We start from the raw sequence: 18546 nt of genomic DNA, 5'->3' as shown, positions 1-18546 counted from the left end.
ACTCCACTTGCGCTTTTAAAGCATACAACCTCTGTGACCTGACATCTTGTTCGATGTTCGTCTCCGTCGCATTCTTCATCCGTTGCTGTCCTTTTCTGTTACTCAGTGATCCATCGGAGACGGGCTGTGATGTCGGGGGACGATGTGTTGCTCCAGTGTGAGCTTCACTCCAACCTGGCAACTCCACGCTGGACGCTAAATGGCAAGGAGCTCCAGGGATACGGGTTGAACACGGGCTACCGCATTGGGACGGACGGGCTCCTTATAATAGGGGCTCGCACGCAGCAAGGTGGCTCATATCGCTGCTTTGCAGTGGAGAACGGAGTCTCAGTGCTGGTTTATCTTTACACAGTGAAGGTTCACACAGATCCATACTTCCCAGTGGAGCCCACAGACTCCACAGAACCCACTACTGTCTCCAGCCCAGTGGTTTTCTCCACCGCCAGTCCCACTGAGCAGCCTCTGCCCTCACCACCAGCACCGCTGCCGCCTGGACCCAGATTCCACGCCTACATACACATGGAGGCCATCTACATATCTTTGGTGGCGGTTCTAGGAGGGCTTTGCTTAGTGTTAACTGTGGTGCTACTTTACGTAAGCTTCTGCACCAGACGGGCAAGTCGGAGTAGGAAGTTCTCCCATCAGAACCTCCATGTTCTTGGGGCCTCGGATAGAAAGAGGAGCTCCCACCTGGAGCTCAAAACCATCTCCAGCCACTGCAACGGACGCCATAGTCGGCGCTCCATCTCGGTGCCGACCTTCGGGGACTTTAACGACAGCTTCCTGCAGATAATTCCCGGCGACGACCAGATGTCTCCGGCCAAAACGCCGCCGCCAGCTCCCCCTCTTCCCAATCCGCCTCCGCTTCCGAACATGGACTACGCCAATGGGCTGTCGGCCACGCTGCCCAGTGTGCTGAGGAAGATGAATGGAAATAGCTACGTGCTGCTGAGGCAGGCCGACCCCGAGGGCATGTCACCGCTCTATCACTCATTCACGGAGGAGCTCAACCGGATCCTGGAGCAGAGGAAACACACACAGCTGGACATGCATCCCGATGAGAGCTCCATCTAGGACGCTTCGGTCAACATTTTTGTCCAACTTACTTATTTTCAACCCAACCGAGATGTTCGGTTGTGGGAAAAGCTGAAATTTTGCCATTGCTCTGCAAGATGTAGGACTTGTCGCAGCTTGATTCAAAACATGAAAGTTCCTGCATCTGGAGAGAGTCCATGAATTCTCTTTATGATGGACCAAAAGAACCAGAGTGACTGAAACAAGCTTAGCAGCTGTGAAGAATTTGCACTAAAATAAAGCAAATGGGAGAGGGACGATGTCACCTCATTAAACTCTGTGGAGGTTTAGGGATGATGGGAGTTGCATTGCAATGAATCACTGGATTTTTTTTTTTTAAACAATTGAGATTTTTGAGATGTTTAAACATTGTGTATCATTTATTCTGAGTAGCACAAAGGGATACTCTTCTCCATATGGATGTGTAGAAAAATAATGTTTTTTTGCTAGCATTAATAAGTTTGAATCCTGAGAACTGAGACCTTTGTACACTATGTTTTTTTTTTCTGTCTCTACTGCCTGGACAGCAGGAAGTGAGGTTTTTCATAAAAGTAGAGGTTTCAATTTTTCTGATTTGAGATAACTATTTATTTTTGGCTGAAATGGTGAAAGTTTTTGAAACTCATTTGTTACAGTACAACCACAAACTATTACAAATATTTTTGTTATTTACCAATTGTGAATCAGAAGGAAAGTAACAGGTTGTAGAAATACAATCTGAGAAGTGTGCTGTACATTGATATTCAGCTCTTATGAGTCAATGCTACCTTTCATATAGCTGCAGTTGCAAGTCTTCAGAGGTTTGCCTCTACCAGCTTTGCATATCTAGAGACTGAAACTATTGACTGTTCTTCTTTCCTGCTGAAAAGTGAACCTTTGCCTCTGTCTCAAGTGTTTTGCAGCCTTTAACATGTTTTCTTCTCTTGCCCTGTGTTTAGTTCCATCCAATCTTCCCATTTAAAGTCTTACTCCCTGATAAATAAAAGCATTCCTACAGTATGATGCTGCCACCACAATAAATCAGGCCAAAAACATCAGTTTTGCCTGAGCTTTGATGCAAGAGCACTGGATTCTAGCAATGTCAGAGTAAAGACACTCATAGACCATCCTTAGAGAGAGTCTCGTTTCCTGCTACAAAAAAATCCCTCTTTGTTTCTTAAAACCTATATTTTGTTCAGATATTATCACTAATATGTTTTTTTTCAGACTTTAGAACATTTTATTGAGCTGCAATAATTCACAACCACCAAAAAAGTGTTTGAAGCAAAAACTGTACATGCTTTCTTAAAACCACCGTTATTTTTGAAATGTGCAATCAAATTCAAATTACAGGTGGAAAACATGAAAGCTTCTGTGGAGAGCTAAAAGTTTAAGTGATTGTCTTCCAGAATATTTCCTGCTGTAGATGTCAGTTCTCACTATTTCTTAGTTATTGTCAGGAAGTCTTGAACCTCTGTTTTCCCACTCTGAACGGAAAGGAAACTTGGAGTCAAAGACGAATCTGTGACACAACCACAATAGATTGTAAATTTTTTGTGAAATTAGCATTTTGCTTGTAGTATCACTTGAGAAATTTTGTATGAAACATATATTTCTGTGTGTTCATTTCAAACACTATTTTGTTTTTTCTCTTGTTTAAATACTTGCTTCCTTTCATGGGCTCAGTATATTGTGTCTGTAAAAACAGCTGCTGCTGGGCTATTGCTTGTTTCTGCTTTCCGCCATTTATGTGGGGGGGAGGGGGGGGACTGCATTTAAGGAAATGTGTCGTGTGTGAAAGGAGGAGTCAGTATTCAGCTGGATTAACTGATTTATCTAAATGCTGCAGACGGACTTTGTGGCTTTTAAAAAGCACAGCGCACTCTGAAGAAAAATTGATAAAACACTGTCAATACGTTTCTTATTCATGGCTATGACTCTTCCCACATTTAAACTGCAGGCAACTTTTGCTTCCATTTCTCTGCACACTTACATACCAGCATTCATAAATAGAGAAAGTAATAGTCACAGGGCAGCAATTACATATTTACACAAGGAGCATCATCAGCTGAGAAACATTTTTACATGTCAATATTGATAATTTATATTTCATTGTAATTTAGTCACTTTTTTTTGCCTTGTTCTATTTATCGCTATTGTAATCATTTCTACGATTATCCCGACCCCTTTGATTTTTGCCCTCCATATCTCTGCCATCTTTTCCTGTTAGTTCAATGTAATATCACAGAAGAAAAAACACTGTTTCGGAATTAAAGAATGTCTGTTTTATCCTGAAATCAGTACAAATAAAGTATTAGCACATAAGTTTGTCCTCTGCAGTAAAAAGAGAGAGGAGAAAAAGCTGCAGGTGGCGAATTTTAGACCGGACATGCAGTGTGATGCCAAAAAAACAACCAAAAGTTGCAGAGCTCATAGTATTTCCGTGGCAAGGTGAGCATCCCTGTGATTAAATAGAGACTGTATAATATACGATGACTGAAATGAATCTGTGAGCAGTTTGTAAACACGTCACGGTCGTTCGTGAACAAATGTCTGTCTTCCCAGAAAGGTGTCGAGTCAGCTCTTGTAGCTCAGCAGCAGCAGGCCTCTCTCGTGGCTTGCAGTGCATAAGTCAGAGCAGCGCAGCCTGGCTCACCTTCACAAAGAGAGGGCAGGAGCATTTAGGCTTCCTGTGTTCCTGCCATCTCTGCAGGCTGATGCAGCCTTTTAGGGTACAAGACCACTTGGTCTTTGTGCACAGATTTTATTTCCTTTGCTTGTCAATTAAAGCCTCTCTCAGTTGCTTTGTACAACATGGAGCATTTCTTAACGTTATCTATAAAATCTGAGTTAATCTGTTGAACAATTCTTTAGAGTGATCTAAATATAGCAAAACTGTATAATTTGAGTGCTAAAGATTTCTATCTCACTAATTGATGGTCCGCTGTACAAACATGTTCTTCATGTCCCTTTAAAGTTTGAGCACATAAAATTCAGAGAAATATGCTATCATTGAACTGCATTGATTGTAGACATTAGTTTGGACTGCGTGCAGTTATGCTATGGTTGATTTGCCACAGAAATCAGATCTGGAAATGAGGCCTCAACCCAGTTTGGCTTGAACCAGCTGCAACTCAGGAAACTATTTGGGACAGCTACTTGTCGAATAGCTAATTACTATAACCAATACAAACCAACGACAACATATTATTTTTCCTTTTGTGGAAATATTTAAAGAACATGGTCAGATGTGAGGATTGCAAAATACAATTTGTACCACTGACTTGATGAGATGTAAGCCACCGCAGGTACAAATTAAGGGTTTCATCCTGGTTTTCAAAGTACATTTTTTGTTTTTCATAGCCAACCCTAAATTCATTTCAGATTTTGACTTTCCACAAAAGCATTTTATTGATCCAAGTTAAAACTTAGACAACCTGGCCATCAAAAAATACCACTGTTCAAACAACTTCTAACTGATTCACATTATGCATAGTCTCATGAATCAAACATACTGGGAATGTCATCATATCAGTATTGCGTGCGTTTGATTTGCAAATTGGAAAACCAGTGGACTTATTTTTAATTATTTATTTTCGGTTCAGACACCGTACATTGCTTGTTATTGGTTTATCAAGATGCAAACAGCTGTTGCACATGTGGGACTAGTGAGAGTAGGAAGTATAAACTATTTTGTTGTTTTTATTTCTGATGGTTTGCATCCGATTAAACCAACAGCACACACAGCACTGTAAAAAGTCCATTTGTAAACAAGTTTCCTTCTGATTTGAATCGCTAAGTACTGAGGCGCTAAGTGTGCTTCAGTGTTCTTAACACCTCAGCATTTAGCAAATCCTGCTGGTTTTTTTTTTACTGAGATCATAAAATGCGCTCAAGTCAACTGACATCTGATTCCCACATAAATTCAAACAGTATTTCACTAATCAACTTTTTTTTTCTTTGCCCTTAGGATTCTTTTGATTTTGCAGAAAAAAAACCTTTTCCAGAGCAGATGTATTTCATGCTTAAATCCTTGTTTTCTGTCAAGTTGCTTCTTTTTTAAAAAAAAAAAAAAACTTGTACTCTTATTAAATCTCTGCTGCCTCCACAATTTTCTCTTTCCATTACTGCTACATTAAACTTTTATCCATTAGCCCCTCCATTCGCTCTCTCAAGAACCCTGTTGAGTTTATGAATGATTGCTAACCAAATTGAGCCAGATTTCCAATTACAGTTATGTTTGTGTTTTTGCAGATGCAGGAAAGAGGTAACGAGTTTCTACGTTGATGCTCAGCACATAATTAAGGATATTTTTATAATCTATAATGCTATATATTTATAGGGTGCAGTTTTATTTAAATCAAAGTTGTAAAAAGTAAAAAGTTGTATTTTGTAGCACATGTGAAGTGATACAACGCTGCTTCCTCTGGTGTTAGATAAACAGTAAATTATTATGCTCAGTTTTTCTAATGAACAACTCCTGCATGTCCATTCTGAATCTTAAGCCTCTGCTGCTTCGTTTTGTTTATTTGAAGTTTGAGTGAAGAAGTCAACATGTGCATGTTTTGGTCACTGGAATTTCTGTTTAAAGAGCAAAATATTAAATTGAAATACACGGAGGTTTTCATTAACATTTGCATTTAATGGAATATTTTGTCATTTCAAATGAAAACTAAACGCCTACAGTTTGTTGTTTATTTATTTGTCATTGGTTTCTCACCAGGACATTCAGTTACTAAAATATACACATAGCACTGTGTGGAAAACTACAATGCAAACTTATATCTTTGGCTTAAGTCACTGTCATTTATTTATACTTTGTGATATATGTGTGACAATGTTGCTTGATTTATGTAATGGTTTCCATGATCTGTGCTGTTTATTAATGTATATATTAAAAAATGATGTGAAATCTCCTGTAAACAGTGACCCGTTCCATCCATTTTTCTTCTATTTGACATAAATCTGTATTTCCTTTCAGTCTAAACTTATGTCCACTTATTGTAAAATAGTAAACTACCCTAATGTGTTGACACACACACACACACACACACACACACACACACACACACACATATATATATATATATATTATTTCACCTCATTAAATAGCCGCTGTTTTTTTTCTGAGAATAATAAAAACAACAACAATAACTTGAGTTATGTTTAGCTTGGAGGAAAAAAAACAGGAAATGAGTGTCAACAGCCTGAAGGGGGAAATCATGAAATTACATGTAAGACATGTTCAAACTGAATCTTACTCTCAAGACGGCTTGTTTGTTTTCAGCTCGTGGCAAGAGGAGAGGCCAGTGTTTTCCGGTGGGACAATGAGTCCCAAAGTCATTTACATTTCTGCATGAATATGTCAGGGCAGAGGTAAAACAAAAGCCCAGAGAAGAAGAAGAAAAAGGGACGGGGCGGGGGGTTAAATTATCATTTTTCACAGCAGTAGCTTAGCAACAGCAACTTTATTTAGAGCCTTTAATGTCCTTGCTTTGGGTCAAGCTGTGCCAGCTCGCCTCAGGGAGAGCAGCGGATGTGATGTCTTTAATTGGTGCAACAGTTAGATTAAAGGGAAGGAGGTGAGAATGAATCAGAAGAATTTTCACCTTTTCAATTCCCAACTCTCTTCTATTCTTAAAGAGCTAAAACAGCTGAGAGCATTTGCTCTCTTTATTTTGTAATGTTTTCTTCTGGGTGAACAGCTCTGATTTTCACTTACATGCGATCGTGATGATATAATATGCAGATCTGAGGGAGAAAGTGAATCTGCATCCAGGGACAGAGTTCAGGTCCAATCACTTCAGGTCCCATTAAATTTGTATGACATTTTTATTTTAATTGCGAAATTAACATTTTAGCGATGTTGTGATTGTTTGAGATGCACCTGTATATAATATCTAATGACTGTTATGCAGACTCCAAGTTGATACACCTTTCTGCAGTTTTATTCTCCTCATTCTAGATACCAACATGGCTTCTCATCCAGGCTAATGAGCAGCAGCTGACAAAAGAAAAATCTTTTCAAAAATCATGGGAACTGTTGCAACGTCAAAAAATACAAGAAAAAATGCCTGCTCTAAAGTTAATACAAAGACACAAGGGTGGTTTAAAACCGTTGCAGGTTTTGAACATTTTCAATAAAATGTTAAATTGGTGTGACTCACTCCTGAAATGGCTCAGATCGTTCCAAGAACATCCGCTTATTTATATTCCTGTGGCAACGATCAACTTCTAATTGTCTGCTTACTAGTAAAGAACATCACTGAGGTCATCGCCCGATTTTCCTGTCAGAAATGATGAATTAGGGGTTGGGACTTGCAAAAACAAGCTGGCTCGGTAGCCTGTATATACGGCTCGTCAGGTTTGAATGAAAGAAAAAAAAACTCATGCTACAGCAGTAAGTATCTGGTTCCTGTTAAAGGTCATTATACAGAGGACAGTCAGATCTGATGATAAGACTGTTTCCTCCCCAGCTGTCACACAGCCATCTGTCATCTTCATCAAGCTTTGGGGCATTTAATGTGCAAAAGGAACACCTTCAAATCTTATTAAATAGCTAAATCATTCCATGTGATGTACCTTCATGCAACATTCATCTTTAACTTTTAGTAAAGTTAGAACTGGAATTTATTGATAAAATTTTATTGGGATTCTATGCAACAGACGATGTATAAAAAAGATGTGTCTACAGATGTGCAAAGTTTGTATAAATTCCACTGAAGGCCTGCCGCTGATTTCTAAAAATACATGGTGAAAACCATGTATCTTCAGCCTTCCAATTCATAACGATGGACCACTTTTGTATTAGTCTATTACATAAAGTTCACATAACACACATTGGAAATATTTTTGTACAATGTGACAAAATATTTAAAGGCTATGAAAAATATGCCATGGCACCATATATGTTCACAAAGCTATTAAGCCCCATTAGAATTTTGTTCTGTTCTGCTCATTTTGAGAAAAAGCTGCTCAGTCCATGAAATATGAAATACTACTAGATCGTTTATTTTGATTGCCTTTTATTTCAATACAATGCATTATATATACATTTTGTTTTATAAAAAACATTAACATTAAACGTGCTAGCTTCAAATGTATCTTGCTCCTAACAAAATGGATGGCGGACATAATGACAGCACTTGTCAGAACTGGGTTTTCTCTGCAGGACCCTCAGGATATAACCTGAAGACAAGCCTCATTAGTTTCTGGAAACTGTCCAAACAATAACATTAGGAAGTCTTTATTCTCCGTGTTGGTTCTGAGGTCTGATGAGGCCGACAGATGGGGGGCGGTGCGTGAACGGGTGCCACTGGCCCTGGATGCTGGGACTGTCAGTGTGAAACGGTTTGCGGATGCGGATGATGTCCTGGCCAGATTGGTTGGTCAGTTTGGTGAGAACCTCTAAGACCTGCTGCGACGTTTTGTTGGTGAGCAGTTCCTCCTTTGTGTTACCATTTACTGCAAGATGGGAGAATAAATGTGTCATGTGGTGAGAGACTGAATGTGAACAAGACAAACATGTAAGTGTGACAGAAACTATGTCATGATCATGATCTATGTCTTGTTCCTGAGAAGGAATCTTAGAAAAGGAGTAACATACTGCCCCCTACAGTATATTACGGGTGTTACATCACAGTTCACGCTTTTGCACAATTAATTTATTACACGCGGATGTGGCATTTGCATTTTGCTTTATGGCTGATTTTTCTATTTATTTTGTTCTGGCTTCTGCTATGTCATTCGGTACTTTATCTTAATGTGCAAAATTTACATGGAAGTTACTCTTTGTTGCACATCTATGAAAGAACGGAAAAAGCCTGAACTTGTCATGGGAATGCAACGTCGCAGTCTGTCTGAAATCACAAACAGATCAATTTTGCAATGAAACCAAGATCTTATTTAAAATAAAAACATGGAACAAACTCCTTCATTGGCTTAAAATCTAGTCAAATCATTTTTAAAAGCTTTCCAAATTACCTGGCAATCAAGCAATTTATGAGAGCATGTAAACTTTTGAAGAGACCTGCTTGGTAAGAGAGTCTGACCGCATGATGTTTACACAGAGAGCAAGACTCTGTACTTTAGGAGATGTATCAGCAACATTTTACTCAACTTAACTCAAGTGTTGGTATGTAAAACTGAGACTGAAATTATACTTTTTTGAAATATGTTATCTAAACATCAATAGCCCCTTGTGTAAAAATTTGCAATGCTGTCAAGAGGACACAATACTTTGCCCTTATTATTTTTTGTGATGATCTTAGGAACAAGCACATTTTTACCAATTATTTATCACATAACTACACTAACAATAAAATAAAACCATCACGAGAAGACCACTTCAATATTTAGTCAATATTATGGGTACTTACAGTACTCTGCAACTACTTTAGGGATACTACAGGGCTGAGGAGAAATATAAACAACAGTCCCAGGGTTCTTCTTGGCATAATCCACCACTCCCTCCTCAATGAAATCCCTACAGGAGAAGATGAACGAGTTTGCAGACAGTTCTACAAATAATCCATGTCTTAAGAAATAAAGTAAAGCATGCAACATTTCAGTAGATATTTGACTATGTTTCTTAATGAAAAGGGTCACTGGCTTTGACAGATCCAGCTGGAGCTTTTAGTACATTGTCATATAAACAAACTTCTGCATTTACAGTGGATTAAATTACGCACAGGCGGAATGGACTTACTAAATAGGGGCTTTCTGAAGCCACTCTTCACGTAAAATTCTAATAAATCATTAAAGTCTGTGGTTGTACAGAGACAAAGTGTAAATGTGCAAAGGTGTACAATACCAATATAATCTCTATATCTTCAATATACATTACCTGACTCCCAGTGCGCTCGCAGACTTCTTGGAGAAGATGATGGAGATCCGTTTCAGCTGACACACGTATCGGCCCACACCGTTCTGAAGAACGCTCTTCAGGAAGCGGCTGGGCGTCCCTCTGGATGTCATCCTTTGACCTTCAACTTTATCTTCACCTCAGAAAAGACGAACCACTGCTAACACGTAGTAATTTATACAACTGCGAATCCTAACCCTCGCAGAGGACAACCTCTCGGCTAGGAGCACAAGGCAGTCCGTCACTTGAAAGGTCCGATATGAAACACACACGGAACTCAAGTTTCATAGCTTCCTCGCGCGGTTGCTACAATTTGGAGAGCCGTCTGCCATGTTGTGTGTGGCAGGTTCTCGGGTTCTGCTTGGAAACCAACGCAAGCTTTTTCGAGTTGATAGTTCCTTTTCCTGTTTTAAAATAATATTACCACGGGAATGCAGACTTACTGCCAGGAGGGATTCCTCTGTGTTCCTTCTGGAGCTCCGTAGTTCAATTTAACTCGATTCAGTTCATTTATAATAACTTCAATAACTCTAATAACAATTATTCAAAGTAGTTTAAGTAGTTTACAAGAAGACCCGGCAGATTTCATCGAGTCAATAGCTCGCAGTATCTAGAATGCTGGATCCTTTCTGGACCGCATCTCCATTTACGGCACAATCCCCCAGTTCGACCAAAACTTTTTCTTCCTTTACATGTTTTGCAACAACAAAATGCCACTCACAATATGGCAACAACATTGACGTAAGGACCCGAACGCACTAGAGCTGTTTTTTCTGTGATTTCGAAGTGTGTTTTAGACGGACGTGTTTTGAGAGCGGACCACTAAAACCCGGGCTGCATGGAGCATGGGGCAAGACGAGGTCAGACGTTCAGCAGGTAAAATGTCTGCATGAAGATCGTGTTTTTTATTAACGTAACGCTCTTTTTAGCTGATTTTATAAGGTGCTTCATTTTCTACCTCCAATCTGTAAATTATGTTAGCTCGAGTGAAAAAGAAGACTCTCTGCGTTTGTATATTTCTGTATCATTTCATAAAGTTGGTTGTGTAGCTTTTATGCATCTAACCATTGCGTTTTCTTCGTTGTGTGTTTTTGTAGGTTAAATGAGCTAAGCAGATAGCCAATGTGGAGAGGCCTGCTGCTGAAGGGCACCACCTGTCTCCTGCAGGTGTCGGCCCAAAGCTTCCTCCATCACAGACCCGCTTCCTCCCAGTGTTGCAGACTTCTCACCCATAGGTTCCTCCCCACACTTCGAGAGACATCATGCATCCCGAGGCTTAGAAGTACATACTTCTTCCAATCCCACAACCTCACCAGGAATTATAAAAAGGATGCCAAGTCCACTGTAGAGTTCCCTCTAAGTCCCATCACGGTTACAGACATCAAGCAGTACTTGCGCACCAAAGACATTCCCTTCCACGATGGCTACAGCTGCCTCCACATCCCAAGCATCTTCATGGATGTGTTCACGAGGAAGGACAGCTTCTCCCTGTTCATTGACAAAACCACGGGACAGTTTTTGTGCAAGGACTCGCTGGTGGAGGGAAGCTGGGAGGACCTCCAGGACTGTCTGGAGGTGATGCAGAAGGACGAGCAGGACTCCCTCAGCCCTCATGTGCTGCTGGGGTATCCGGAGAGCCTGGAGGAGCAGGAGGAGAGGGAGAGAGAGCAGAGGGAAGTGCGGGAAATCTGGTCCAGTTCGTTGCCTTTCACAGATCTCCACGACGAGGAAGCTCAGCTGGTTAAAACCATGTTCCAGGTAGGATTAAGAAGAACTTCAACTTGTGTTCATGTGCATCGCATCTTCACGCTGTTCTCTGAAATGCTACAACTAAATCTGCATGCTGCAAGATTCTTAAAAAGTTGTTCCAAAATGTCTAAAAAACATATTCCTGTTTATAGTCACACACTGCGTATAGTCAAACATTAAAGCTATGAATTATGTTGATATTGGATTTACGCAGGGCTTTATTTGGACAGCAGATAGGATTTTTAGAAATTATTATTATTATTATTTGCCAAGCTTCAACAAGTTTATTTGCAGAAAAGTAAAATTGTCAGGTGTCATTTATTTAGCAGCAAGATGACTTCTTAAGAAAGTCGTTTTCCTTTGACTTAATTTAGGGGTATCATTGTGCTGGGGCTCATTACAAGTGTACACCACACCTTGCTGATTGGTGTTTGTAGAAGACTCAGAAAAACCATTAATTGTTTCCATTCCATTTCACAAATATGCACTTGGTCTATCACATCAAAATCCAGTAAAATGCCTGAAGTTTCTGGGTCTAATATGATAAATGAGAAAAGTATGAATATAAGTATGAAACGCCATTGTTGGTGTATTTAAACAGATTGTTGCAGGGTGTCAACAATCTGTCCACCCGATTAAAGTGTGAGTTACAATAAAAAAGAAAATCTGCACTATAGCAACACTATAAAGTTAATAATCTGTTGCGTAATGCAGACCTTTATTAACTGTTTTCTGTACTGATTGTAAAAGGGCTTGTTCTGATTTACAATGTGTTTGAATTAATAAAAGGATGACTACCTCACAAGCTTTTTACTGTTTTACTTTTTCAGATCACAAAGATCTCCAATGCAACCTTGAAAAAGTTTGGAGTGAGGCTCTTTAAGCCCACCAAGAGTCTGGTTTTCCCCTGGTTTGGTGGTCCCGATTCCTCCTTGAAGGGGATCAAACTCGTCTCGGCGCGGAGGACAGACGATGAGAAAGTCACCTATAATGAAGCCACAGTTCCCAAGTGCAGCTCCTACTTTAACTTGTTCGGCCTCGCTCTAGTGAGCCGTATGGACTCGGAGGTGGTGGTGACAGGGTCCGAGTTGGACACCTTGGCCGTTAGCCAAGGCACAGGGCTCCCCAGCGTGGCTCTGCCCCGTGGGGTCAGTTGCCTTCCACCGGCCCTGTTGCCCTACCTGGAGCAGTTCAAGAGGGTGACCCTGTGGCTGGGGGGCGACATTCGCTCCTGGGAGGCATCAAAGATCTTTTCGCGTAAGCTGGGCCTGCGGCGGTGCAGCCTGGTGCGACCGGGGGAGTTCCAGCCCTGTCCACTGGAGGCGCTCTCCCAAGGAAAAAACTTGTCCCGCATTGTCAAAGCCTCCATCCCAGCGGCGCACAAGTCCATTGTCTCTTTCAAGCAGCTCAGAGAGGATGTCTACGGAGAGCTGATGAACACAGATCAGGTGGCTGGAGTTAAGTGGGCCAGATTTCCAGAGCTCAACCGGATCTTAAAGGGACACAGAAAGGGAGAGCTCACAGTTTTCACAGGTACTAATCTGTCATGCTTCCATGATTAAATGTATGGTGCTGGTTCATCTGTGTTTACCATGTAATATGACATATGTCTACTTATTTTATTTAAAGCTGCTGCATAAATAGTGGATAAAAATGGAAGTCTTTACAAACTGACCCAAACTGGAATCAGGGCCAGAATAAAAGGAAAGACAATGTAGTAAAACATTCTTGAAGGAATTGTATATATTTAAATGTAATTATGTTACAGATCTGTGCATTTTTTCTTAAAGAAAACCAAACTTCTACTTTATTATGTGTGCATAAAATGCTTCGTTTAAAGGTGTGAAATAGAAGTAGGAAACGGTGAAATGGGGTTATGAACTAATGAAGTTCAAACTGTAATGAATATTGGATCATGACTGTTTTACAGAAAAGGTGATCCAGTTTTCTATCAATGTGTTTCCTATTTAGGGCCAACTGGAAGCGGGAAGACCACCTTCATCAGCGAGTTCGCCCTGGACCTCTGCATGCAGGGTGTCAACACTCTGTGGGGCAGCTTTGAGATAAACAACGTGCGTCTAGCTAAGGTCATGCTGACGCAGTTCGCCATGCAGAGGCTGGAGGAGAACTTGGAGCAGTACGACTTCTGGGCTGACAGATTTGAGGAGCTGCCGCTTTACTTTATGACGTTCCACGGACAGCAAAACATCAAGTGGGTTTGATCAGGGCTGTCAGTTTTTACCCATCTTTACCTTCTCTTTGCATTTATTTACAATTTGCTGATGTGACCACCATTTTTAATTAGAAACTCTTCTGTGAACTTGTTTTCAGGGCAGTACTGGACACCATGCATCACGCCGTCTACCTCTATGATATCAACCATGTCATCATTGATAACCTGCAGTTCATGATGGGTCAAGAAAACCTCTCAGTAGATAAGTGAGTAGAAACAAAGACTTTTTTATTCAGTGTCAGGCAGAGCTCAATGTTCTGGAATGTAAGCAGGCAAATGTACAAAAACTGTAAATTTATGAACACTTGTATATTCATCGGGAACCGTTTTACTGAAACAGACAAAACCTCAATATTTCAGCTAATAGTCACATCAGTAAGGTAGCTGAAAGTCTTACTGATGGTAGACAAACACTTACCTGAGCCGGTAGACCATTGGGCAAGTACCCCCACCACCCTGCTTGGCAGGTGTTAACAATGTTCTTTGAACACATATTCCTTACAAAGTAGATTTGAAAATAGCTGTCAAGTTATGCTCTAATCATTAACACATTTGAATTAAAATGTGGAAATGAATTTATGATCCAGATTTGCCGTCCAGGACCACATCATCGGGATGTTCAGGAAGTTTGCCACCAACAGCAGCTGCCATGTCACTCTGATCATTCACCCCAGGAAAGAGGAGGACGACAAGGAACTGCAGACTGCATCCATTTTTGGTTCTGCTAAGGTATTTCATTTCTATTTTTGGTCCAATCTCTCCCATAAAAGGCCTACTGGGCGTTCTACAGTTCTTAAGTTCTTGAGATGAATAAGGCAGAATTATTTATTTCTACATCCCAAATTAAATTCACTCATGTCTTAGCATTTCCTCAACTAGTTTCATGAAATAAAACTTTCAAGATGTGTCAGAGAAGAAATTTACGAGGGTACAAAAAATTTTTTTTAATATGCTATTGGACTAATTTTGTTAAAAGTGCTGTAAATTTAATTTATTGAAACGTGCAGAAACCATGGTTTACCCAGTGAATTGAAATAACAAGTAGAGAAGAACATATACTTGTTAAAAAGAAAAGACGTGTCTAGTGCACACTTCCTGACCTTTAACCTTTCTCCAGGCAAGCCAAGAGGCCGACAACGTCCTCATTCTGCAGGAGAAGAAGCTGGTGACTTGTCCCGGCCGCAGATCCCTGCAGGTCACCAAAAACCGGTTCGATGGAGACGTGGGCATCTTCCCCCTGGACTTCATCAAGTCTTCGCTCACCTTTTCAACACCCATCAAGGGCAAGCACAAGCTGAGGAAGGTCGCCGCCAAGCCGGAAAACGAGGAGGAGGTGCAGAGGAACGAGGTAACTGCAAAGAAGGATGAAGGGAAGAAGGAAAAAGCGATGAAAACTGCAAAGGCAGCACAAACGGTTAAACGCCCTGCTAATGGAAACGAGAAAGTGAAGTAGTGATGCAAAACAGTGTTGAGAGAATGAAGTGAGCTCCAGATTGTTAGCCCTCAAAACTTGATGAAGCTAAAAATAGCTACAGCACTGTGCAAAAGTTTTGACTCATCCCGTAATATTTTATATACCGCTTGTAATGGAGCTAAAACATGATCTGATTCCCTGATCTGTCCTACAAGTTCTCTACAGTCTAAACTCTACAAAAGATGTACAATCTCACTTTTTCTGGTTTAATAAGATGCAAACTGTCAGAAGTGCAAATAAGCATGTTTTTCTATGTATATCATACATATGTTATTTAAACACCCGCACCACACAGTTACATCTTAATCAGTTAGAATTTAATTGAAAAGTTAATTTAGTTTAGTAATCTGACTCAAAAGGAGAAACGCTCATATAGATTTATCACAGTGACACATTTAAGTTTGATGATTATGGCACATGTCTGACGCACCTAAAATCGAGGCTCTCACAAAGTCTCATCACCACGTTTAACAGAAATAAATCTTATTTAGGTCACTCTTGTATAATGAATTTATATATGAGTTTCACTGTTGGTTGTAAAGTTTGGTTGTCAGACTTCTGGGACTCATTTAAATCCAGTTTCCAGTCTTGGATTCCTGAAACTCCACCTATTGAGGACAATTCAAAGTCGTTATTGTTTTCAGGCCATTGGAGGGATTTTTTTTTCTTTCTCTTACTACACTTCTTGCAAGTTTTCACTGCAAATGTGTAGTAGACATATTACCTGCGTGTTTGGATGCTGCTGTAAGACTTGGAATGGCCCTGAAAATGTGTGACACTCTTTATTTTAACTGGAGGATCACGTTACGAGTGATCAGCTACTTAACATTATCATTCTCTAAATTTACAGGAGATAATGCACCAGTGTCATACCTATCTAGTCAGTCATAAGTTCAAGGAATGATGTTAGTCAAAATTTGACTTTTGTTGCAGTGTCTCAAGCTTTTCATTCATGTATTTAATTTACTGTGAAACTAAGGTCCACTGTATTTTGTTTGCCACTGTCAATGTTTCCATTACCATAATGTGTTCTCACTCTACTGATCTTTTGTCATACACTTTGTATCATGATTTTTAATAAAGCAGTTTTCTACATAAAATCTCATTGTTGATGTGCTTTTAACCAGGGTCAGCAGGGGGCAGTGTGGCATAAGAAAAAAAAAACAATAAATAGACTCCTTGTGCCTAAACGTAGCAGCAGCAATAGTTTTCAAAAAAGAGGAATTTCCCCAAAGGTGCTTCATAGAGAAATACAGCATGAAAAAGCACAAATCTGGATATTAATTAGATTCTGCTTCCACTACTTACCCTCAAGCGTTGGCAACATTGACAAAGTCACAGATTATGCATGCGTAAAGATACACATCTACAGGGTTAAGCACACCACCCTGTCACTGTGTTGCACTAAACCCCTCCTGCATCATGTTACACAATCTATTATTTAGGATGACTTTTAAAAATCGTCTTCACATGAATATTTAATTGGTACAATTAACGGATGTACCTTGACTCAGCTGGTTTTGCTTTTGCTGTAGGTGGAATTGATTAGGTCTCATCACACTCGTGTCAAATCAAATGCATTCCACACTAATGATGTGAATCCAAAAAAAAAAAAAAAATATTGCATGTTGTGTATCAAGGTTTTTAATTATTTATAATCTTGGCATCTGTGATGAATATGGAATATGTTAATCCTGCAGGAATTTGATTAAGAAACTCAAACTCCTGCAATAGTATGAAATGTGATCAAAACCACCTCAACTGATTATTTTCCAGCTTTTTTTTAAACTTCCTTCAGGATCCTGTAACCCAAACTGCAACTCAACAACTGGAAGAGTACAATTGTGCTTTTATTCTGCTTTCATTTCACCCAATTATGTTCTTCAGTCTCACCCTTTACATGTCCTTCATCACTTCGTCCTTCAACCTTCTCTGTGATTTTCCTCATTCCCTTCAACCTGGAAGCTGTTTATTCAACATCCTCTTATGTATCATGTGCAGTTCTTTGCAAGAAATTACGCATCTTGAACGTTAATATTTTTGTTAAAATACTGCTTCATATTTAAGAGTATTTTTGGGGGGATTTTATGATAAATACCAATAAAAAGTTGTGCATAATTGTGGAGTGGAAAGAAGTTTTTCAAATGTGTTTTCAAATTGAAATTTGAACATTGTGGCAGTGTATTTTCCCTGTATTTAATTCCTTTATATTCACACCAGATTCCCTATATTTGCTGATAAAAGTACAGTGAAGCTTCAATGTGTTGATGATACGTTCAGTTTTCATGATGCTTTTTGTTCCTTAATTCTTTCAGACAAACTTTGGAGGTATTCTCTGAAGGGTGGTAATGTTTACCCATAGAGAGGACTGAATACAAATGATTGTGACACTTTGATCCTGAAAAACATAGATCATTATCCCTTCACAACTGTGCCCCTTCCATAACTTACCCAATTTCACAAAATTCAAATGATTAGGAAGAAGAGACCTTTCAAGAATTTGAGGTGTGGTCTGTAAAATGATCCAAATTGAAATCAAACTGAATTGCTTGTTTGATTTCTGATTTCTGTCTCGTTTTGGTCGTATTTATCTTTATTTTGACCTGTTGTGTGATCGACGTCCAAGTATGACTGAATGAAGTCCTGTCAACAATCAACAGGTTAACATTTGGGATAATGTGAACAAGCAGAGGCTGGATTCCAGCTTTTCCTGTCATGCACGGGCTTGAGCAGTTCTGCAGGCTTGTCAAACAACTTGTTGTAAGCCACCCTGAATGTTTCTGCAGCGTTGTTTGCCTTGGTGTGGACCAGCCGATGTCGGGGCCTCTCTGTCTGCTTCTAATTTCTTTGCTGGCTCCGTCCTTCCCAGACCAGTCCAGAGGAGCCCGTGGCTCCAAACTCAGCCAACACAGACAACGTGGAACTCTAAGCGCACTGGATCACTAAAACATTACATGTAACGTAAACCATGAGAAATATCCCTCTATGTTTTACACACATAACTCTTTGTATATGACTGTGGATGGGTATAGTGATTCCTAGAGTCTTTTTTTTTTTTTTTTTAACTACTGCGTAAGCACACACTGCCTTTTGTACTGACTCCAGGCTGTGCTGGATGGGTCTGTGTGTCCTCTTGATTTTGTGGGTGTGGGATATGGATTCATGGGTTTCTGA

The 18546-nt window shown here is 39.9% G+C and overlaps 3 protein-coding genes across 4 annotated transcripts in view; 2 read left to right on the top strand and 1 right to left on the bottom strand.

Moving 5' to 3' along the window:
• Positions 1–5982, top strand: part of sema4gb (sema domain, immunoglobulin domain (Ig), transmembrane domain (TM) and short cytoplasmic domain, (semaphorin) 4Gb) — a 36077-nt gene extending 30095 nt beyond the window's left edge. For both annotated transcript variants that reach the window (XM_055042751.1, XM_055042752.1), the window contains exon 15: positions 107–5982. In XM_055042751.1, coding sequence (XP_054898726.1) covers positions 107–1074 — 968 coding nt within the window. In that variant the 3' untranslated portion in view covers positions 1075–5982. The remainder of the gene's footprint in view (positions 1–106) is intronic.
• A 2079-nt stretch (positions 5983–8061) lies between these two features.
• On the bottom strand, positions 8062–10155 carry mrpl43 (mitochondrial ribosomal protein L43). Its single transcript, XM_055042753.1, has 3 exons — positions 9899–10155; positions 9432–9538; positions 8062–8517 (listed from the first exon to the last, which is right to left on the bottom strand). The coding sequence occupies exons 1-3, from the start codon at positions 10027–10029 to the stop codon at positions 8300–8302; spliced, it is 456 nt and encodes a 151-aa protein (XP_054898728.1). The 5' UTR covers positions 10030–10155; the 3' UTR covers positions 8062–8299.
• Positions 10156–10714: 559 nt separating this feature from the next.
• Positions 10715–16464, top strand: twnk (twinkle mtDNA helicase). The gene is made up of 7 exons (XM_055042750.1): positions 10715–10792; positions 11014–11674; positions 12496–13198; positions 13637–13877; positions 13997–14104; positions 14486–14627; positions 15016–16464. Exons 2-7 carry the CDS (start codon positions 11039–11041, stop codon positions 15349–15351), a joined length of 2166 nt encoding a protein of 721 aa, XP_054898725.1. The 5' UTR covers positions 10715–10792; positions 11014–11038; the 3' UTR covers positions 15352–16464.
• Positions 16465–18546: the final 2082 nt, after the last annotated feature.

The sequence above is a fragment of the Poeciliopsis prolifica genome, unplaced genomic scaffold (genome assembly GCF_027474105.1).
Source record: "Poeciliopsis prolifica strain line A6 unplaced genomic scaffold, Auburn_PproV2 SCAFFOLD018, whole genome shotgun sequence".
Classification (NCBI taxonomy): domain Eukaryota; kingdom Metazoa; phylum Chordata; class Actinopteri; order Cyprinodontiformes; family Poeciliidae; genus Poeciliopsis; species Poeciliopsis prolifica.
This window is presented reverse-complemented; position numbering and strand designations above follow the sequence as displayed.

Excerpts from the sequence above, each read along its gene's own strand:
- mrpl43 (XM_055042753.1), bottom strand. The coding sequence starts at position 10,029 with ATGACATCCAGAGGGACGCCCAGCCGCTTCCTGAAGAGCGTTCTTCAG. Across the intron at positions 9,539-9,898 it reads GCGAGCGCACTGGGAGTCAG|GGATTTCATTGAGGAGGGAG; the intron begins GTAATGTATATT and ends CTTCTCCTGTAG. Across the intron at positions 8,518-9,431 it reads TAAAGTAGTTGCAGAGTACT|TAAATGGTAACACAAAGGAG; the intron begins GTAAGTACCCAT and ends CCCATCTTGCAG.
- twnk (XM_055042750.1), top strand. The coding sequence starts at position 11,039 with ATGTGGAGAGGCCTGCTGCTGAAGGGCACCACCTGTCTCCTGCAGGTG. Across the intron at positions 11,675-12,495 it reads TGGTTAAAACCATGTTCCAG|ATCACAAAGATCTCCAATGC; the intron begins GTAGGATTAAGA and ends TTACTTTTTCAG. Across the intron at positions 13,878-13,996 it reads CACGGACAGCAAAACATCAA|GGCAGTACTGGACACCATGC; the intron begins GTGGGTTTGATC and ends ACTTGTTTTCAG.